Below are 23,794 nucleotides of genomic sequence, written 5' to 3'. Positions count from 1 at the left end.
CAAATGGGCAAGAGAAGCTTGGGATATCGGTAACAGAATCTTGGATCAGCTCAAGTTTATGGAAGGTTGGAATCCAGCCAGGATCGAATTGGAAGAGTTGAGTTCGGAGATAATAAAAGCATGAAGGAAGTTTCATCACAAACTGAAGCAGGGTGGAGATAGGCATTGTTACTGGAGTGAAAGCAATTGTTCTTTCTGATGGAGATGATATAGATCAGAAACTGCACAGGATTGAAAAGTGCTGAGACTTACAAGCTGGGCTAGCGCTTAATATAAAAAAGGATAGCAAGAGTTTTTATAAGTACATAAAAAGGAAGAGGCTGGCTAGGGTGAACGTTGGACCCTTAGAGGATGAGAAGGGGGACTTAGTGGTAGGGGATGGGGAAATCACTGAGGTCTTGAATAACTTTTTTGTTTCGGTCTTCACGGAGGAGGACGTGAATAATTTGCCGGGTGTTAGTGATGGAAAGGTGGTAGGACTGGAGGGTCTCAATGACATTACTGTTGCTAGAGAGGCGGTGCTCGACAGACTGGGGGGGCTGATTGTGGACAAGTCCCCAGGACCGGATGGAATGCATCCGAGGGTTCTGAAAGAAATGGCGGAGGTGATAGTGGATGCCTTGGTGGTTATTTTCCAGACGTCGCTGGATTCCGGGGAAGTGCCGGAAGATTGGAAAACGGTTAATGTTACGCCGTTGTTTAAGAAGGGTGCCAGGCAAAAGGCGGGGAATTATAGGCCGGTTAGTTTAACGTTTGTGGTAGGTAAAATGTTAGAATCCGTCATTAAGGAGGAAATTGCGAGGCATCTTGAGAGGAATTGCTTGATAGAGCAGACGCAGCACGGTTTCATTAAAGGGAAGTTGTGTCTGACAAATTTACTGGAGTTCTATGAGGATGTGTCTAGGGCGGTGGATAGAGGAGAGCCGGTGGATGTGGTCTTTCTTGATTTTCAGAAGGCGTTTGACAAGGTACCTCACAAGAGGTTATTGCAGAAGGTCAGGGGACATGGAGTTGGGGGTAGGGTGTTAGCGTGGATAGAGGACTGATTGTCAAATAGGAGGCAGAGAGTGGGGGTCAATGGGTGCGGATTGGCAGATGGTGACTAGTGGAGTGCCCCAGGGGTCGGTGCTGGGGCCTCAGCTATTTACCATTTACATAGATGATCTGGAGGAGGGAACCGAGTGTATGGTGTCGAAATTTGCTGATGACACCAAGATTGGTGGAATGGCAAATTGCGCGGAGGGTGTGGAGAGTCTGCAGAAGGATCTAGATAGGCTGGGCGAATGGAATTTAATATTGGCAAGTGCGAGGTGGTCCACTTTGGTAGGAAGAATGGTAGGAAGGATTATTACTTACGTGGAGAAAAACTGCAGCAGGCGATGGTGCAGAGGGACCTCGGGGTCCTTGTGCATGAGTCGCAAAAACCCAGCTTGCAGGTGCAGCAGGTGGTCAGGAAGGCGAATGGGATGCTGGCCTTCATAGAGAGGGGGATTGAATATAAAAGTAGGGAGGTCTTGCTGCGGCTATATAGGGCATTGGTGAGGCCGCAGCTGGAGTACCGTGTGCAGTTTTGGGTGCCGTACTTACGCAAGGATATTTTGGCCTTGGAGGGAGTGCAGAGGTTTACTAGGCTGATGCCGGAGTTGAGGGGGTTGAGCTATGAGGAGAGGCTGAATAAACTAGGCTTGTACTCGTTAGAGTTTAGAAGAATGAGGGGAGATCTCATTGAGACGTATAAGATGATGAATGGGATGGATAGGATAGAGGTGGAGAGACTCTTCCCGCTCAGAAAGGATAGTAGGACTAGGGGGCACAGCCTCAAGATAAAGGGGGGGCGGTTTAGAACAGAGTTGAGGAAGAATTTCTTCACTCAAAGGGTGGTGAATCTCTGGAATTCTCTGCCCGTTGAAGTGGTGGAGGCTACCTCGCTAAATATTTTTAAGACGCAGGTTGATGGGTTTTTGATAAGAGAGGGGATTAAGGGTTATGGGGAGAGGGTGGGAATGTGGAACTGAGCCACGACAGATCAGCCATGATCTTATTGAATGGCGGGGCAGGCTCGAAGGGCCAGATGGCCTACTCCTGCTCCTATTTCTTATGTTCTTGATAATGGTCAAAAGACAGCTCTTCAAGTTTAATGGAACTTATGTAATATCTGTGCTCCCTCACTTTAGCATCTTTACTTGAAGACACAGCACACCTCCCTCAGCAGAGGCATAGATCAGTTTGCATTATGCCCTAATGCCCTGAAGCACAAATGGAGCCTACAACTTTGATTCATGAGGCAAACATATGCTGAGCCAAACTGACACTTTTCTTCTGACCCTGCAAACAAGAAATACTTTCAAAGTGAGGATTTTACAGGTTGAAGCTGAAGCCAAAGCATACAAATGGCACAGTGGCACAATGGTTTGCACTGCTGCCTCAGCGGCAGGGGCCCAGGTTCAATTCTAACCTCAGGTGACTGAGTGGAATTTGCACATTCTCCCCATGTCTGCGTGGGTTTCCTTCGGGTGCTCCGTTTTCCTTCCTCAGTCCAAAGATGTGCAGGTTAGGTGCTGGCCATGCTAAATTGCCCCTTAGTGTCAGTGGATTAGAAAGTTAAATATGTGGGGTTACGGGGATAACCGTAACCCTGAGTGGGACTGTGGTCGGTGCAGGCTTGATGTGCCGAAGGAGGTCATTCAGCCTTGTAGGGATTCTATGATTCATCCAATGCTATGCTACAACAAGGTGCAACTTCAATCTGATATGATAGAAAACGCAACAGTCCTGGACAGTGTAAGACTTCTAAAGGGAGGAGAGAACACAATTAACCCCCCGCACCAAGACTTTTAAAGAACTGATCTTGTATTCAGACCATGTGGCAACGAACTGAACAAGATGGCAAAGCAAAACTGGTCTCAACATTAACTGTCCATTGTCCATGCAGTTACTATTTTCCTTATTCTATAGCAAGGTAAATAATCCAATTCTGGCCTTCTTTGTCATTAAGTAAAAATAGTGGTTGCAACCATCTCTATTTCAATTGTTGAAAATAGAACATTTCTGAAAAATACTCCAATATGGAGGAAATAGCAGTCTCAATCTAGCTTGGCTCACTTAGTAGCAGTTACATCAATTTGACAGAAACGTGTGGGTTCAAATTCCACTCCAGCGTTTGGGCACGCAATCCAGGCTGATATTTCATACGAGATGCTGCACCAAAGCCCAACTGCCTACTCAATGAAGCTAGTAAAAGCTACCATGGCCCTAATGAGAATACATTTAAGTGTCTGAAACATACCATGTTTTTACTGGTGTTGGTTTGTGCTTGCACTTGTGAAAGTGAGTTGTGGTACTTGCATTGCAAAGCATCCTTTTAAAATTATACGAATGTTTGGTTCACCATCCCTTGTGGCATAATGTTCAAATCAGTTTTATTTTGATGAATAAGCCACTTAATATTTAATAAACATAATAAGCAATTTTGAGAGCATTAAATCCTTGGTCTTCTGGACCTTCTGCTGGGACCATAATTGTGTGTCAGGTGTATCATTTTATCTTTCAGCATTACAAGAGTACTCTACCATCTGCCAGCAGTACCGAACGTACCATTCTGCACTGCATTTCTGAATAGCAACAGAAGAAGTTCTGTTTTTATTCACCACGGAGCCGCTGGATGGTTCAAAACACATCACCTTGTACTTATATAGCACCTTAAATGTAATAAAAACAAGTCCCAAGGCATTGTCCAAGAGCAAAATAGGACACAAAGCCAACCAAGCGGATATTAGCGTAGTTAATCAAAAGGTTAGTAAAAAAGGTTAAGTTTGAGGTGTGTCCTAAAGGAGGAGAGGGAGGAAACGAGGCAGGGAATTTATAGAGGAAATTCAAGCACACGGCTGGTGCAACTGAAGACACAGCCACCAACGAGGGCATAAGAGATGGGATGAGGGTTAATATTTTGGCCACTCAAGCCTGCCCCAGAATTCAATCAGATCACTGCTGATTTGACTGTGACTTTAATTCCACTTTCCCCTATAACCTTTGGCCCCCTTGTGGATCAAAACTCGAAGTCAGGCTCAATGATTCACGTTCCATTGTTCTCTGAGGTAGTTAATTCCAAAGATTAACGACTGAACAAAGAAATTCCTTCTCATCTCGATCTTAAATGGGAAACCAAAACATATAAAGTTTATTTATTAGTCACAAGTAAGGCTTACATTAACAATGCAATGAACTTATTGTGAAATTCCCCGAATTGCCACAGTCCGACAATGCCTATTTGAGTCAGTGCACCTAACCAGTATGTCTTTCAGACTGTGGGAGCAAACCAGAACAGCTGGAGGAAACCCATGCAGACACGGGGAGAACGTGCAAACTCCACACCCAAGCCAGGAATTGAACCTGGGTCCCTGATGCTGTGAAGCAGCTGTGCTAACCACTGTGCTACCTTGCCGCCCTTCAACTCTGTCTGATCGTATTATGATTTTCTACATGCCCTGCTGTTACTACTTTAATAATGGATTCCAGCATTTTACGAATTACAGATGTTTAGTCAGCTGGCCTTTAATTTCCTCCTTCTCTTGACTAGAATTTGTAGTTTTCTACTCCACTGGCAATTCACCAGAATCTAGGGAACTTTGGAAGATTACTACCAATGCATCCACTATATATGCAGCCAATTATTTTAAGACCCTAGGATGCCAGCCATCAAGTCCAAGGAACTTATCAACCTTTAGTCCCATTAATTTACTTAAACTTAAAGAAAAAGGTTAAGCTTTAACTGCCTCCCTCCCTCTTGCTGCTTGATTTTCTACAATTTTTAAAGATGCTTTTTATGAAGACAGATACAAAATATTTGTTCCCAGTTCTGCCATTTCCATGTTCCCCATTACTAATATCCCACTCTCACCCTCCAAGGGACCAATGTTTGCTTTAGCTCCTTTTCCTTTTCATATACTTGTAGAAGTTCTTCCTGCCTTTTTTTTAAATCTTTCTTGCTGGTTTATTCTCACATTTTAAGTGACGGTGGAGCAACTAAGTTCAGAGGTGCGCCCAAGACCAGAATTGAAGAAATACAGATGTCTTGGGAGGGTAATGAGGCTGGAGATCACAAGAGATCTCCAATAGAGACGTTAGGCCCTAGAACAAACTGAACGTTCGAGGTGAGAATTTCAAAACGGAGGCATTGCTCAACTGGAAGCCAATCCAAGTCAGACACCACAAGAGTGTCAAGTGAACAGCTCTTGTTCTGAGTTAGTACACTGGCAGCAGAGTCTTGGATGAGTAGAAGTTTATAGAGGGTAACTGTGCAGCCATGGGAAAGGGAAGCCATACCACGTAATACTCCAACTATAATGAAAGAGATAAGAACCGAACCAGGTAATTGCAGTCTCTCCCAACAGAGACATTGGTACAAGATGCAGTCAACCACATCAAAGGTCACAGACAGGTCAAGAAAGACGAGGGAGGATAAGTTACCTTAGCCACAATCGTATATGGCATGATATTTGATTTTAATAAGCGCTGTTTTGGTATCGTTTCATCAGAATGAATTCTGATGAAAAGATGCCAATCTGAAATTTAACTCTGTTCCTCTTTACAGGCTCTACCTGACTTGGTGAAAGCACGGTTGCCCACCTAGCTACATCACAATGTCGACAAGAGAACTTCTAAACACTGGTTTAAGTGCAATAGCAAATTCACTAATTTGTTCGGTGAAAGGAAGAAAATGTGTTTGGGGAATGCTTTTGCTGGATCCTGAAATAATATTGGCACATCAAAGCAACACATCTGATTGAAAAAATGTTTAAGAAAAAGGAGGACACAGGCCTACAGAAAGCAGGTGAAATTTATTGAAGAACGTAAGGTATTACATTTCCAAAGTATAGGGAGTGAGTTCATACAGTAAAGGGAGACGTTTTAAAAATGGATATTTTAGGAGTTTAATTACATAAATCTTTCAAGCGGCTGGATATGTTGGTGGTGCTTTAAAAAAATGTGTGCCCGTTTGGGCTTCATTAAAGTGCTTAATTTAGAAATTGGTGACTGAGGAAGTTTGATGCAGGGCAAAAAGGTGCTCCTTTCATCAGGAAGAGGAGGTGGGAATTGCTACTAACTCAATATTCTCTAAACTGGAGGAAGTAAAGGAAGTAATTTACCGGTAAGTCATGACATAAGCTCAGCTAACTGGAATGCTCGCCCAGTAGAATGTGGCAAATCTGGGTCATTTCCAGTGTCCGGAGATGTGAAGGAAATGTTTCCTGCTGCAACTACTTGAAATCTGGGTTTGAGAGCTGGAGCTGCAACTGGAATCACTGTGGAGCATGCTCAAGCATGAGATCATTGATTTTACATACACTGTAGGTAAACAGTGCATAGACTGAAAGGGAATGGGTGACTGCCAGACAGAATAAAAGCACTAGGCAGGTCGTGCAAGAGTCCCCTGGGTCCATCTCCCTCTCCAATAGATTTTCCATTTTGGAGGCCACTGAGGGAGATGGTTTCTCAGGGGATTGCAGCAAAAGCAGTGATACCACAATGGAGAAAGAGAAAGTGGGACAGCAATAGGAGATTTAATTGCAAGGGAAACACAGACATTTCTGTGGCTGCAGATGTAACACCAGGATGGTATGTTGCCTCTCTGGTACCAGGGTCAAGGATATCATTGAGTAACGGCAGAACATTCTGAAGGGAAGGGTGAATAGCCAAAGGCCATAGTCCATATCAGTATCAACGGCATAGGTAAAAGGAGGGGTGCAGTTCTGAAAGCAGAATACATGCAGCGGGAAAATAAATCAGAAAGCAGACCTCAAAAGATAGCAATCTAAGATTTACTCCCACCGCCAGTCGCTTGCAAGATCACAAGCAGAAGAACAGTTAAACAGACTAGATCAATGAGCAGCTGGAGAGACGGATTTCGATTCCTGAGGCATTGGGGCCAACACTGAGGACCTGTACAACCTGGACCACTTGCAACCTAGCAAGACAAGGTGATGGGAACATGAATGGGGAGAGACACAAAAGGAGGAAACAAAGATAAAAATGAAACACAAAAGCAGGAGGAAATAAAAGCTAGCAGGACCATAGCACAAATATAAATGAGTAAACATGTTTGAAAGACAAGTGCAATGACACTGAAACTGAATGCATTCCTAATAAGGTAGATGAATTAGCAGCACAAACTGATGTACACGGCTATACGATAATTATTACACAGACGTGGTTGCAGGATGATCAAGGCTGGGAACTGAATATCCAAGGGTATTTAATATTCAGAAGGCACAAGTAAAGTAAAAGAGGGGAAGTGGTATTGTTAGTTAAGGATGAAAACAATACAATAGGATACGAGTTCAGTAAATCTAAATGTAGAATCAGTTTGAGCGGAGTTAAGAAGCAACAACAGACAGAAGACATTAGTGGAAGTCCTCCTTAGGCCTCCAAATAGGAATAGTAAGGTAGAATGTGGCATTTGCATGTAACAAAGGTGCTACAGTAATCATGGTGACTTTAATCTACATATAAACTGAGCATCCAAATTAGCAACACTACTGTGGCAGATAAATTCCTGAAGCGTGTAAGATTTTTTCAGACCAGTATATTGAGGAACGAACTCGGGAAAATGCTATCCTAGATTTTGCATTGTGCAATGAGAAAGGTTAATTAATAATTTTGTTGTTCAGGGAACAATGCTGACAACAAAATTGAATTATTCATCTGGACAGGAAGTGAAGTAGCCCAATCTGAAACTAGGGTCCTAACTTTAAGCAGAGAAAACTACAAAGGTACAAGGCTTAAGAACAGAAGAAACAGGAGCAGGAGTAGGCCATCTAGCCCTTCGAGCCTGCCCCGCCATTCAATAAGATCATGGCTGATCTGAAGTGGGTCAGTTCCACTTTCCCGCTTTCTCCCCATAACCCTTAATTCCCCTGTCTATCAGAAACCTATCCACCCATGACTTAAATATATTTAGCGAGGTAGCCGCCACCACTTCAACGGGCAGAGAATTCCAGAGATTCACCACCCTTTGAGTGAAGAAGTTCCTCCTCAACTCCGATCTAAACTGCACCCCCCCTTATCTTGAGGCTGTGCCCTCTAGTCCTTCTATCCTTTCTAAGTGGGAAGAATCTCTCTACTTCTACCCTATCTATCCCCTTCGTTATCTTACACGTCTCTATAAGATCCCCCCTCAGCCTTCTAAACTCCAACGAGTACAGACCCAGTCTATTCAGTCTCTCTTCATAGGCTAACCCCTTCATCTCTGGTATCAGCCTAGTGAACCTTCTCTGCACTCCCTCCAAGGCCAAAATATCCTTGCGCAAGTGCGGCGACCAAAACTGCACACAGTACTCCAGCTGCGGCCTCACCAGTACCCTGTACAGTTGCAGCAAGACCTCCCTACTTTTATATTCTATCCCCCTTGCTATAAAAGGTCAACATTCCATTCGCCTTCTTGATCACCTGCTGCACCTGCAGACTGGGTTTTTGCGACTCGTGCACAAGGACCCCCAGGTCCCTCTGCACCACAGCATGCTGCAGCTTTTCGCCTTTTAAATAATAATCTCTCCTACTATTATTTCTGCCAAAGTGGATAACCTCACACTTGCTAACATCTGCCAGGTCCTCGCCCACTCGCTCAGCCTATCCAGATCTCTCTGCAGACTTTCCACACCCTCCACGCAATTTGCTTTTCCACTCATCTTTGTGTCATCAGCAAATTTCATCACCCTACACTCAGCCCCCTCCTCCAGATCATCTATGTAAATGGTAAACAGTTGAGGCCCCAGCACCGATCCCTGCGGCAATCCACTCGTCACCAACTGCCATCCAGAATAGCACCCATTGATTCCAACTCTCTGCTTCCTATCAGACAGTCAATCCTCTATCCACGCTAACACCTTACCCCCAACTCCGTACACTAACCTTCTGCAGCAATCTTTTGTGAGGCACCTTATCAAACGCCTTTGGAAATCTAAAAACACCACATCCACGGTTCCCCTCTGTCTACCGCTTGCGTTGGCCAAGATAGATTGGAGAACTTCATTAAATGTAATTTGGTAGATGGGCAATAGCTAATATTTAAGGTGTGGAGATGCCAGCATCGGACTGGGGTAAGCACAGCAAGAAGTCTCACAACACCAAGTTCAAGTCCAACAGGTTTATTTGGTAGCACAGGCTTTAGGAGTTTCACTCCTTCAGGTGAGTGAAGAGTTGTGTTCACAAACTGGGCATATATAGACACAAACTCAATTTACAATATAATGGTTGGAATGCAAGAGGTTACAGGTAATCAAGTCTTAAAGGTACAGACAATGCGAGGGGACAGAGGTTAAGCACAAATTAAAGAGGTGTGCATTGTCTCCAGCTAGGACAGTTAGTGAGACCCCACAAGCCCAGGCCAACTTCCCACTCACCTGACGAAGGGGCAGGGCCCCAAAAGCTAGTGGCGTTTGCCACCAAATAAACCTGTTGGACTTTAACTTGGTGTTGTGAGACTTCTGATTGTTTCCCCCAGTCCAATGCATCTCCACATCAAGTCATCGGGGCCACAGACAGTGTAACATGAACCCAAGATCCTGGTTGAGGCTGTCCTCATGCATGTGGAACTTGGCTATTAGTTTCTGTAACTAATAGCTGAAACTGATAACCAAGTTCCGCACACGAGGTTGGCCTCAACCGGGATCTTAGGTTTGTGTCACTGTGGCCCCCACGACTTGCCTGGGCTTGCAGGGTCTCACTAACTGTCCAGGCTGGAGACAATATACACCTCTTTAACCTGTGCTTAACCCGCTCTCCACTCTCAGTGCGTGTACCTTTAGCTTTGATTACCTGTAAAGACTTGCATTCCAACCATTATCTTGTAAATTGAGGTTGTGTCTGTTTTTGCCCTGTTTGTCAACACAACTCCTCACTCACCTGAAAGAGCGACACTCTGAAAGCTTGTCCTACCAAATAAACCTGTTGGACTTTAACCTGGTGTTAAGAGTCTTTTTACTAATATTTAAGGAACAAATGTATACATTGCAACAACTATATATTCCCTCCTGGCACAAAAACACAGCTGGAAAAGCAGCCTAACCATGGCGAACAAAAGTAGTTAGGGATAGTATTAGGTCCAAAGGGGAGTCACAATGTTGCTTAAAAAAAATCAAGCCTGAGGATTGGGAGCAGTTTAGAATTCAGCAAAGGAGATCAAAGACACTGACTAGGAGGGGAAAAAATAGGATGAGTCAGTAAACTTGCAAAGAACATAAAAGCAGATTATAAAAGCTTAGTAAGTATGCAAAAACAATTAGCAAAGACAAATGTAGATCACATAGTCCGACGTGTGAGAATTTATAAGAGAACAAGGAATTGTCAGAGCAATTTAAACAACTACTTTAGTTCTGGCTTCACACAGAAAGACAAATGACTTCTCAGAAATGCTAGGGAACCAAGGGTCTAGTGAGGAGAAATTAAAGGAAGTTAGCAGCAAGTAAGTGCTGGAGAAATTAAGGGGATTAAATAAGGTACATCCTGGGTACAAATAGAGGTGGCCATGGAAATAGTGGATGCGTTGGTTGATATCTTTCAAAGTTCTACAGATTATGGAAGAGGCCTGGCAGCTTAGAGGTGGCAAATGTAACCACTACTTAACAGGGGGAGAAAACAGAGAATTACGGACTGGTTAGCCTAACAGCAGTAGGGAAAATCCTAGGGTCTTATAATAAAGTCAGTGATAACAGAACACTTTGAAAATATCAACATGATTAGGCAAACACAGATTTATAAAAGGATAATCATGTTTGACAAACCTATTGGAGTTTTTTTTTTGCGAATGTAATTGGCAGAATAGATGGGGAAAACGAATGGGATGTGGTGGATCTGCATTTTCAGAAAGTCTTTAAAGTTCTACACAAGAGGTTAGTGTGCAAAATTAAAGCACATGGGATTGGAGTTAATATACTGTCATGTGTTGAGAATTGGTTAGTAGGCAGGAAACAAAATAGGAACGAGACTTTTTCAGAATTGTGGACAGTGACTCCTGGCACACCGCAGGGATCAGTGCTTGGGCACTAGCTATTCACAATATACATGTTAATGATTTGGATAAGAAAGGCAAGTGCAACATTTCCAAGCTTGCTGGTGACATGAAAATTGGTGGGAATGAGAGTGGTGAGAAGGATGCAAAGAGGTTTCACCGGCAATTTAGACAAGTTGGCCGAGTGAGAAAATACGTGGCAGATGCAGTGTAATGTGGATAAGTGTGAAGTTATCCACTTTGGTAGGAAAAACAGAAATGGCAGGGTATTATTTAAGTAGTGATAGATTGTCCTTGCTCACCAATCACTGAAAACAAGCATGCAGGTGCAGCAAGCAGTTAAAGGCGGCTAATGATACGTTGGTCTTCACTGCTGAATACAGGGGAAAGGCTATCTTGCTGCAGCTGTACAGAGCCTTGGTGAGATCACATCTAGAGTAGTGTGTGGTTTTGGTCTCCTTACCCAAGAAAGGGTATATACACTAGTGTATATATACTGTATATACACTAGTCATGGAGGGAATGCAGCAAAAGTTTACCAGACTGATCCTTGGGATGGCAGGGTTATCATATGGTGAGAAACTGGGTTGACAGGGCCTGTGTTTATTGGAGTTTAATATAAAGAGGGGGATCTCATTCAAACACAAAATTCTGATCAAAGGGTATGAGGCACTTGAGTATCAGTTGTGATCGTATTGAATGGCCAAGCAGCCTCAAAGGGCTGAATGGCCTACTTATGCTCCTATTTTGCGTGTAAAAGAATATTTCATAACTTCAAGGTGAATAAACACGACAGCTCCTTCAAGCAAACAAATGCAATGGGCTGAATGGCTACCAGCTTGCTGCAAAATTTAACGATTTTGAAACAAAATAGTGGAATCAAGTTCCACACTCACTTCTTGAGCCAAATGAAACTAAATTTAATTTGTAGCACAAGTGATTAATGTCACAAGGCAACTTCATTTATCTCACTGAACCCCACCTCGCCCGCCCCCCAGCCCAGTGCAATGACAGCATGATCTTATTCACGCATGGAAATTTTAATAATTATTACCCTATTTATTCCATTAAGTCAGAAAATTGGAACAGAAATACAACAAAGTTGTAAGCAAAAGTTAAGCATCACACAGTTAAACAGTCCTGACAAACATTCAAAACATGCATACTACAAAACCTGAAGCCACAGAACCAAGCAGAACTAAAATACAGGAAAGCAGCAATATGCACTTGTATTAATCAGAGGAGAGAGATGCACGCGATACTCTGAAAGAAACTTTAATATGCATTTTGTAAATAGTGCTCTACTGATATCCAGTGGCAATAAACTGCAAATTGCATATATTTCTTTTCTAACATAGTTGTGAGGCACCACAAATGAAGTGCTGCAAGTCCCTTGCTTTCCCCAGCAAGTCAGGAGTTTATATATAACAAAAGCCACACTGTTGGCCAGGATGAAAATACAAAGGTAATTGCAATGAAGCATAATAACTAGTTCCAGAATTACATGCTTTCTAAGTTACACATTTTGCAATCCCAAACGTTTCCAGCACTTTATTTTTATCACAAACAAACCTTGTCCATTTCATTTCTAAAGATATGAAGTCTTTACCCACTGGAGCTGCAAGTTCCAAGCCTTGTTTTTGGGCAGGCCTTGCTCTACAGAAAACATCAGTGTAAAATATAAGGAACTAAAGATAGTGGTAAATGTTAGCACTATAGCATTTAGTTTCTGAACCTAATAGAAACGACTGCCAAAAACTAACCTAAAAAGAGACTAAATAGAAATGCAAATTCTGCTTTGGAATTCTCAATGTACAAAGAACAAATTACAGCACAGAATCAGTCCCTTCAAGCCTGCACCAACCAAGCAACCCATCTGAACAAAAACCCCATACCCTCCCGGGGACCATATCCCTCCATTCCCATCCTATTCATGTGTTTGTCCAGAAGTCCCTTAAAGGTTGTTATCGTACCTGCTTCCACTACCTCTCCCAACAGCGAGTTCCAGGCACCCACCACCCTGTGTAAAAACTTGCCTCAGATCTCCTTTAAACTTTGGCCCTTGCACCTTAAACCTATGCTTCCTTGTAACTGATTCTGCTACCCTGGGAAAAAGTTTCTGACAATCCACTCTATCCATGCCCCTCATAATCTTGTAGGCTTCTATCAGGTCACCCCTCAACCTGCATCGTTCCAGTGAGAAGAAACCAAGTTTCTCCAACCTCTCCTCATAGCTAATGCCCTCCGTACCAGGCAACATCCTAGTAAATCTTTTCTGTATCCTCTCCAAAGTCTCCCCATTCTTCTGGGAGTGAGACGACCAGAATCAAACAGTATATTCCAAGTGTGGCCTAACCAAAGTTCTATAAAGCTGCAACATGACTTTGCCAATTTTCAAATTCAATGCCCTGGCCAATGACTACCTACTCAACCTGAGTTGCTTCTTTCAGTGAATTTTGCACCTGTACACCCAGATCCCTCTGCCTTTCAATACACTTAAAGGTTCTGCCATTTACTGTATATTTCCCAGCTGTATCAGTCTTCCAAAATGCATCACCTCATTTGTTCAGATTAAACTGCATCTGCCAACTCTCCACCCAAGTCTCCAACCAATCTATATCCTGCTGTATCCTCCAACAGTCCTCACTGCTTTCTGCAATTCCACCAATCTTTGTGTCGTCCGCAAACTTACTAATCAAACTAATTACATTTTCCTCCAAATCATTTATATTACAAACAGCAAAGCCCCAGCACTGATCCCTGAGGAATGCCAGTAGTCACAATCCTCCATTCAGAAATGTACCCTTCCATTGCAACCTTCTGTCTCTCTGTACTGGACAGCATTACTGGATATGAGACCAATAATGCAAGACAAACAAATAAATACATTTTAATAAAGTGTAAAATGCAAATGTTTATTTATTAGTCACAAGTAGGCTTACATTCACACTAATGAAGTTACTGTGAAAATCCCCACACTCTGGCAAACATTTTCCAAAATGGAAGACAGATAATTCTTGTAGACACTTCTTTAAAAAAAACAAACTGCACACTATTTTGAGACAATACCCAACCTCCCTTCAGCATTCATATCATATTTCAAACCACCAACAAACCTCATCTTGCAAAGGAAAATGTGCCATGAAGATACTCAAGGAAATGTCGAATGATACATCAACACAAACAAATTCCTACAAAATCATTTGAAGGATCAAAGAAAATTTGCAGATTCAGATTCGTCGCTAAGTAAATGAAGAACCCCAAATCTGGTACCATTCTGTTAAGTCTCCTCAGCCCTTCCCTAAGGCCTTGACATGCTCCCCAAAGGGCAGTGTCCAAAAGTGAATGCAATTCTCCAACTGAGGGCTAGCCATGATTTAGAAGGGTCAGTCATAACTTCTTGCATTTTTACTCCATACCTCTACTTGTAAAGCCAAGGGTCCCATATTTTATCAACAACCTTCTTAATTTGTCCCAGTACCTTCCAAGATTTGTCTACATGTACCCCTTGATCCTCTGTTCTTGTCTCCTGTATAAATTTGTACCATTTAGTTAATATTGCCTCTTACTTCCCAAATGCATTACTTTGCTTCTCTGAAGTAAACTTTATTTATGATGTATCTGTCCACATATCCTCAATTCTGCTGTTTACAAGTAATGATTTTCATATCATCCGCAAACTGAAATTATGCCCTGCACGTGCAAAAGCCCAGGTCTATATTATCCTTTCATTTAATTAGGACCCTCTCAGGGCTTCAGAGAATGTTTGACATGTTATGAAAATTGGGTTAACAATGTATTAAACCAAACGTCCACCCCTCAACTTCACCAGGTGAACCCTGGAATACATTTTACTTCAACATAATCACATCATACAAGCACGTCAATTAATACTACAAAAGCCAGTACATTGAACAGTTAGTTTTCAGAACAGCTTTATTAATAAAGTGATGCAAATGAAAACATTTCTCTACTCTTCTTGTCATTATAGTCTACTATACGGTTCCGAAACGTGGACATTGCACAAACTCCACCCAAAGGACCTGGAGATGTACCATCAATGCTGTCTGAGACATATTCACTGCATCAGTTGGGAGGATAGGCATACTAACATCAGCACCCTTGATGGAGCCAAGAGCATCAGCTTCGAGGCCGTGGTCATCTGAAACCAACTCCGCTGGGCCAGCCACGTGCTTAGGATGTCAGAATCCTGACTGCCAAAGCAAACCTTCTTTGCCCAGCAAGAAAGGAACCCAAGCATAAGGAAAAAGGAACTTGATATTAGAAAATGTTTTACAAGTAGTGCTCTCTTAATCAGGCATTATTGGAAAACTGAAATCAGTAACTGCATGTATTTTCTGAACCTTTGTATGTTTTGGCGATCACCAAGTTTGGATATCCACCTAAGAAACCCCATGTTACTAGTTACTCCGTATTATAGCCAAAGCTTCAAAGACATCTTGAAGCCTTACCTCAAGAAATGCAACATGCACATCAATATCTGAGAGATCACTGCTCAGAAGAGACCTACTTAGAGGAATCTCCTGATCGAAGGGATATAATTCTCTGAAGGCGCCCAATGGAAAGAGGAGGCCTAGAAAGAGAGCCTGAGAAAGAAATGTCATCGATTTAGAATCCAAGGACTCAGCCCGCCTCCCGGATCACCTGTCAAGATATGGCTCTAAGATTGGGCTCAGCAACCATGCAAGGACCCACAGTACCTATGACCAGTGACACAGAATTTCTTAGGTGGACAATCACTCTTTAGCAAGGTGATCACCAAACCATATAAACATAGAACATAGAACATCACAGCGCATTACAGGCCCTTCGGCCCTCGATGTTGCGCCGACCAGTGGAACCAATGTAATGACCCTCTAACCTGAACTATTCTAGTGCTATCCATATGCCTATCCACAGACCATTTGAACGCCCTTAAAGTTGGTGAGTTCACAACTGCTGCAGGCAGGGCATTCCACAACCTTACTACCCTCTGAGTAAAGAACCTACCTCTGACATCCGTCCTATAATTACCACCCCTTAATTTAAAGCTATGTCCCCTTGTGTTAGCCATCTCCATCTGAGGTAAAAGGCTCTCACTGTCCACCCTATCCAATCCATTGATTATCTTGTATGCCTTAATCAGATCACCTCGTAACCTTCTTCTCTCCAATGAAAATAACCAAGTCCCTCAGCCTTTCCACCATACCAGGCAACATCCTGGTAAACCTCCTCTGCATTCTTTCCAATGCCTCCACATCTTTCTTACAATGCGGCAACCAGAACTGTACACGATACTCCAAGTGCGCCGCACCAGAGTTTTGTACAGTTGTAACATAACCTCATGGCTCCGAAATTCAATCCCTCTACCAATAAAAGCCAACACACCGTACGCCTTCTTAACAACCTTACCAACCTGGGTGCCAACTTTCAGGGAGCTATGCACATGTACCCCGAGGTCCCTCTGCTCGTCCACACTAAGAGTCCTTCCATTAGCCCTATATTCTGTACTCCTGTTATTCCTACCAAAGTGAATCACCTCACACTTTTCCGTATTAAACTCCGTATTAAAGGCTTGGAAAATGCATGCAATTATTGAGTGGTCAGTTTTCTCAATAATACCTGATTCAGAATGTACTTCTTTTGGAAGATTTTATAGTAATCAAGTTCAGTAGTCTCAACATATTCTCAAACATATGCAAAACCAATTTCTTTTCTTCAACGCTGAATTTTTTTAATAACTGCCTTAACCACCTTAGAAGGTTAGCGTCTATGTCTGTTTTCAACATGATTTTAAGATGATGGCAGGAACTGCACTTCTATCAGAAAGGACTGTCTGCTTCCTCAGAACTTAAGTTTCACCACCACTAGTAAAGTCCACAGAATAAATTGGAACAAACCAGAGCTTCAATTCGGACCTTATGGTTAAGCAAAGCACTGAACCGTTTAGAACTAAAAACTGTACTGTTTATTAGAAATTTTGTTCCATTCTTAAAAACAAGTATACATGCAAGATATTACTTAGACTTAGTAGCATCTCAAGATACAATGAGACAGACATAGCATTCTAGCTTTAGGCTAGTCACATGTTCCAGGAAAGACAGTAGGCCATGAAAACAAAGATATTAACTGAAAAATAATGAAAAAACCACATGATAAGATGGCATTTATTATTTGTACAGTTTTAAAAGTATCGCTACAAAGGGAGTTTGTCTCCCACTAATGGGACTCGATGTCTGATAGACCAATCATCTATCAACTGTTGCTCCATGTTTCAAAGGGCAAACGTTGATGTTTCTGAAAAGCTTTTTCATCCTATATTTACTGCATATTACAAAATAAAACATGTGCAAATGGAAATCTGTAATACCATGCAACATGTAATAAAATAGGAAGTTGAAACTATTCAATATTTTCACAGAGAATTCTAAATTATCAACAATAGTTGGTGCCATGATTTTCAGTTGTAATAACTGACAAATTAACAAATATTGACCTCTACAGAATATTATTCAGCGGTGCTCCAGCAAATAGAAAAGAATCTGAAACACTCAAATCTTTGTTATGGCATCCGCACAGGAGCAAGTGCTGATTTTTGTTTAGTCATCAATTAGAGCACTGAGCGAAAAGTAAGGCACCTAAAATCAATAAGAGCAAGGATTGTCAGGTTGAGATATACGAATCACCTCTATAGACTGAGCAGAGAAAAATGCTAACAGAGACCATTAACAAATCCATCATCTCTACTGGCTTATTAAAAAAGGGATGGACAAGAATGCTCCAGTATTTGTTGGACGTAAACATTACCAATCTTAATGAATGTTTTAAATTGTAAAGCTAGAAGACTTAACTCACATGTGTGGGTTCTGAAAATGAACTCCTCCTGTTGGATTTAGTGGAAGCCTCGCTGTTGTCTTGATGGCTGGGTTGGCAAAATTCAACTTCAATGCTTTGCGTTTAACTGTTTAAAAGAAAGATGAGAAATAAGAAAGCAGAAAAGATATTGCACTAAATCATACCATCCACTAGGTCCTAGATACTGTACCTTTACTCAACATATAGATCTATTCAATTTTACAATTGTAATGAATTCAAGCTTATAATGTGATGTGCTAATCAATGGAAGGAAAATGAGGACTGCTTTTTTTTAAAAGAATAGAATTAAACTTGGCATGCTTAGGGATACAACTTAGCTCTACTGCTGTCTTCTCTGTGACAAACTTCAGCAACAATTGTCTCAATACAGATTTTGCACAGGATTCTGGAATTGCAAAACATCACCACTCTGTACAGTAAAGCAATTGTAACTTAGCAAACAGATTTTCAAAGCAGATGACAGCTGGAGGGAAGCAGCTGAGCTTAACTGTCTCATCATCCAACACCAAATAGAATTCACCAGCTGGGATGGGAACTCCACTGAATTTTCTGTTCCCTTACCAAGAACACAGACTGATTGACTGATTTTGTCACCCCAACTGAACTTAGTTAACTGTGCGCAGATTAAAAAGTGAATCCTGAAATTTCTGATATGAATGGTCCATTTCCTGAGCAAACACCATGGTTACTGGTTCCCATGGACAAAGTATTGGCCAAAGCAAGATTCTATTTGCTTGGGGACATTGGGCCTGTTTCAAATGAATAAATATGAAGATTTTCCACATCTTTCCAAATGTAGGAATGAGTTACATTTTCCCTCCATGTTTATACATATTAACTACATCTCAAAAAGAAAATACATACATGACCCTATCCACTTTAAGGAACATGTTTATTTTGCCACTTGAGAAACAAGTCATGTGTTACATTGACATTTCATTTCATCATTTCAAACTAATCAAATAAGACATACTGGGTTTGTCACTGAACTAGCAGCACAGCACAGGTTTGTGTCTGAGTGGCAGTATATAGCCAAAACTGGATTTTTTTCAAATTTATTCTAAACACATAGTTAAGGCCAGCATTTCTTGACCATCCCACATTGCCCTTGAAAAGTCAGCTGTGAGCTGCTTTCTTGAACCACTGCAGTCCATAATAGCTTTTCCTACGGAGGTTTCAATACAGCTGAGTGGCTGCCTTGGTCATTTCAGTGCAGTTTTGCAAAGGTAATTCTGGATGCGTAGTAAATGCTAGTCTTGCTAGTGATGTTCATATCTCACGAATGAATGCTTAAAAAGATCAGGATCAATCACATTACTGTGAGTATGAAGTCACATATGGCACAACGGCCAAATTCCTTCCCCAAAGGGCATTAGTAAATAAGGTGGGTTTTTACTACAATCTGGTTATTACATGGAGACCAGAAGCTTTTTGTTCTTGTAAGAAACTAAGTGAATTCACCATTTACCATGATGGGATTTGACCCCTCATCTTTGGATTAGCCTAGGCTTCTAAATTCCCAATAATTTAACCATGATGCTACCACACACAAAATAATGTAATCACTGCCATTACATCATGGGACTACACACCTGGTTTACTGCAGACATCATCTAATGACAGTACTTGTATTTTTACCTTTAAATTTTTCCTGAATGCTGAGCTGAAACTAACCAGCCACTCTGTTGTAATTTATCTGTGGCTACATTAAACTGAACACTGCAGAACGCCAAGCTGGCAACAACATTTGAATGCTTGCTGTGAGCAGAAGTTGATGCTGTGAAATTACACTGAAAATACCAGTTTGAAATGAAATTACTTCATTGTATTTTTTCAATCCAATGAAATGTAAATTTTGCATACTTGAATTATACACGAATTAATCCCAACCTATTTGGGATATGCCATTATTAAAGAGACATTCAAGACTAACGATGTACATTTTATTATAAATACTTTAGTTCCAGATGTTGATTTTATAAAAGAAGAAATGCACAGGCCAGAACTGTATTATTAGAAAAGAAACACCAATTCTCAGTTGCTGGGAATGGTTCTAAATCAAGTCTTCCTTGGTTAGACCATGGCATCATTAATATGGCATCTTCTGCAACAGCTCCATTGTAACATGGGAGCTGCAACTTCAGGCCAGCCCAAATGCCAAGCTAGAACCAGAGTAAGTTACAAAATTACACTACTGGTTGGATATTTATGATCAGCCATTCATCTGGTCAGGAGGAAAAGAAATGATTGCCATTCATTCAGCCTTGGTACTCTGCTGCAAAGGCAACTTCTTCAATTCTGAATTTCCCAAATTCTAAAAAAAAATTCACAATCTGCTCCTGCTGTAACAAGGTGAAGGTAAAAGAGGATCTCCAAAGGGCAAAGAGTCAACAGGCTTACACTTTGCTGCTGAGGCCTCCAAGATGAACTTCTGGACAAAAATCTGCTCAATGGAGCAGGAGGATAGTATTTGTTTCTTCTTCCAAAAGGTACACACAGAGAGCGCTGTGATCAGAGACCTGAAGGAAGACGACGGCTCAGTAGCTTCATTGCAACCTGACTTCTGAAGGATCAGCATCCTTTTATGCTGGACTGTATGATGTTAAGATCACAAACAGCACAGCCTCCCAGACATTCTTGTCTTCGATCACAGAGGTTTTAGATGACAAAACATGGGAAAGTCTGGACAAACCGCCAACTCTGGATGATCTGACAAAAGCCATCAAGTCCGTCGAGAGGAGTAAAACCTCCAAAAGCTGTGGTTTACCTGTGAAGTTGCACCCAACTCAGTGGGACTGGATCAGCCAAAATCTGCTAGGAGCATATGAGAATATGCTTCTGCCTGGCAGCATGTCAAAATCCACACAGAAAGGCATCACCTTGCTCATCTACAAGTGGTAGTGGTGCTGCTGGGTGGGGGGGGCAGCAAATCAGAAATTGGCAATCCATGGACTACAAAATTCTGTCTGAGGTTCTTGTCAATTGAATCAAGCTGGTCTCAAGTTAGTGATCCACCCTGACTGGATCTATGCTGTAGCCCCCAAGATGATCTCTAATTGCCTTGCACTCAAGGATATGTGGGGGACAGCAGCATCGAGACCTGCAGCATCAGCCTGAACCTGGAATAAGCCTTCAGAACATGAGTAAAACTTACTGGGATAGAACTTGCAGTTTAACATTCTGAAACATATTACACTAGATAGGTACAATATAGTAAAATGTTCTTAATTAGTAGAAAACTGTGCACAATTCTGGTCACTATTATAAGAAGGATATTGTTAAACTGGAAAGAGTGCAGAAAAGATTTACTAGAATGCTAACAAGACTTGATGTATTGAGTTCTAAGGAAAGGCTGAATAGACTGGGACTTTTCTTTCTGGAGCGTAGGAGGCCGAGAGGTGTATGAAATAATGAGGGGTATAGAGAAGGTAGATAGTCAATATCTTTTCCCAAAGGTAGGGGAGTCTAAAACTAGAGGGCATAGGTTTAACCTGAGAGGACAGAGATACAAAAGTGTCCAGAGGGGTACTTTTTTCACACAGAGGGTGGTGAGTGTCTGGCATAAGCTGCCAGAGGTAGTAGTAGAACTGGTACAATTTTATCTTTTAAAAAGCATTTAGATAGTTACTTAGGTATGATGAGTATAGAGGGATAGGGGCCAAATGCGGGTAATTCGGATTAGCTTTGGGGTTTCAAAAAAAAAGGCAGCATGAACAATTTGGGCCGAAGGGCTTGTTTCCATGCTGTAAACCTCTATGATTCTAAAATGTTAATACTCAATTCAGCTCATTTTCAAAGCCCTTCCAAGTGGGCTTACTAAAAGAACATGACAAACAGTACGAAGAGTCTTGGGAAGAATGCGATGAATCCAAATTTTGCAAAAACTTATTGACTTCTGTATTTTTCTTTTAAAATCAAAGTCATGTAGCAGAAGCCAGTTGAAACTAACACTGCAACACAGAAAGCTTCTTTAAAAGCACCCTAAACTTTCAAAGTCAATTTTCTCTTGTGGGAGAATTTAGAATTAGGAGGCACAGTTTCAGCAAAAAGGGTCTCTCATTTAAGGTGACGACAGAGAGAAATTTCTTTCCTCAAGAAATTGTCAACCTTTGGAATTCTCTACCTCAGTGAGAAGTGATCCAAGGCAAGAATCAGACAAGATTTTTAATCTGCAAGGGTTATTTGGGGCAGGCAAGTAAATAAAGTCAAGGTCACAATCAAATCAGTCATGATTGCATAGCATGGTAGAGCAGGCTTGGAAGCTAAATAGTCTACTCCTTCCCCAATTTATGATCTCACATTGAGGGTGAAAGAAATCAATCACCATTAGACAGCTATCTGCAATCAAAACATAGATCATTCAAAATAAGTTAACGTCAAATTCAGCATGCATTAAATTGGAAATGTTCCTGTTTAATTTCAAGACATTTAAATCATTACAAATATTATTTGTATTGTATTAAGTAAACTTGATGTACAAAAGTTAAATGCAAACATCACAAATGCTGTTTACAACCACCAAGAAAAACTTATGGCTCACAATCACCCATCTTTTGAATCATAACATTCAGGAAAAAAAAACACAGGCCACTGACACTGTACAGTTGACAACATGGTGGCCAGGATTGGTAAACAAGAACCCAAGTTCTATAAGGGAAAGAATTCACTCAAACTGTTGTCCAACTCATGATATTAAGAACCACATTACAATTCATACATTTTAGCCAGGCAATTTTTCTTAAATCATTAAGTTTTAATCAGCGGTCTGAATGTTTAACCAATTTTTTTTGGCAAATTGCTATAATCCATTGGCCAGGCATAATATTCAGCTCAAACAATATTTGAGTTAAGTTCAAAAAGGAGAAATTACTACAGATTAAATATTTCCCCTGAAGCAACTAACAGTTTAGAAGTTACAACATGTTATACAGACATAACACAAACAGAAAACGTTGAAAAATCTCAGCAGGTCTGACAGCATTGGTGGGAATAGAACAGAGCCAACATTGAGTCTAGATGATCCTTCACTGGGGCCCCTCAGAGCCAGCTCTGATGAAGGGTCATTTAGACTTGAAACGTTGACTCTATTCTCCTCCCCCAGATGCTGTCAGACCTGCTGAGACTTTCCAGCATTTTCTGTTTATGTTTCAGATTCCAGCATCCACGATATTTTGCCTTTATCTTAGACATAACACAAGTTGTCCAAAATGGCAAATTCAGTGCAGGCCAAATTTAACACAATAAAAGAACACATTCAGGGAAAAAAAATGTTGATTGCAAGCCACCAATCAGTATCCTGCAAAAATGTCCCTCACACATATTTGCCAGTAATTCACAAAGAACTGCTATCAGAGTTGAGGCTGTACAGGAGCCAGCACTTGCATACTCTTAGCTAGCCCTGAGTCATCATTACCAGAGCACAATCTTTCCAACCTAGCTTTACTTAGGGAAGGAAAGGCAAGGAGGGGAAAAAAAAAGAGCTAGAAATATAAAACCTTTGCCAGCTATTATCATTTTATTTATATAATGTTTCAAGTCTAAACAAATCCACATTTCTGAAATCAAGCTTCTATGGTAGATGAACAATGTTTCAAATTTTTAAACAACTCTCCTTGTAAACATAAGCTTAGGTTGAAACCAAGTAATCTATTTCAGTCAATAGGATATTGTTCAATAATATGAAAGGCAGGATTTCAGCTGTCAGTTTCCTATTATTTTGCAAGCCAACAGTAATATGCTGGTTACAATTAATGTAGCTTAGTGAAATTAACATATATTTTCAAAAATTGCTAGCCCATCTCACAAATAACAATGGGACTAAAGGAGCCAGAAATAAATGTTGCAACTGTGAGCTGACCTCATTTAAAGTTGTGTTCAATTACATAGTACTTTCACTAATAATAATGCATGTAA

At 41.2% G+C, this 23,794-nt stretch overlaps 1 protein-coding gene across 4 annotated transcripts in view; it reads right to left on the bottom strand.

Moving 5' to 3' along the window:
- The window catches only part of LOC145356377 (dual specificity mitogen-activated protein kinase kinase 4-like), a 160,269-nt gene that overhangs the window by 63,642 nt on the left and 72,833 nt on the right, over window positions 1–23,794 (bottom strand). For all 4 annotated transcript variants that reach the window (XM_080209053.1, XM_080209054.1, XM_080209055.1 and 1 more), the window contains one exon: window positions 17,861–17,966. In XM_080209053.1, coding sequence (XP_080065179.1) covers window positions 17,861–17,966 — 106 coding nt within the window. The remainder of the gene's footprint in view (window positions 1–17,860; window positions 17,967–23,794) is intronic.

This window comes from Carcharhinus amblyrhynchos, chromosome 21, assembly GCF_965287045.1.
Source record: "Carcharhinus amblyrhynchos chromosome 21, sCarAmb.v2.hapA, whole genome shotgun sequence".
In the NCBI taxonomy this organism is placed as follows: Eukaryota; Metazoa; Chordata; class Chondrichthyes; order Carcharhiniformes; family Carcharhinidae; genus Carcharhinus; species Carcharhinus amblyrhynchos.
This window is presented reverse-complemented; position numbering and strand designations above follow the sequence as displayed.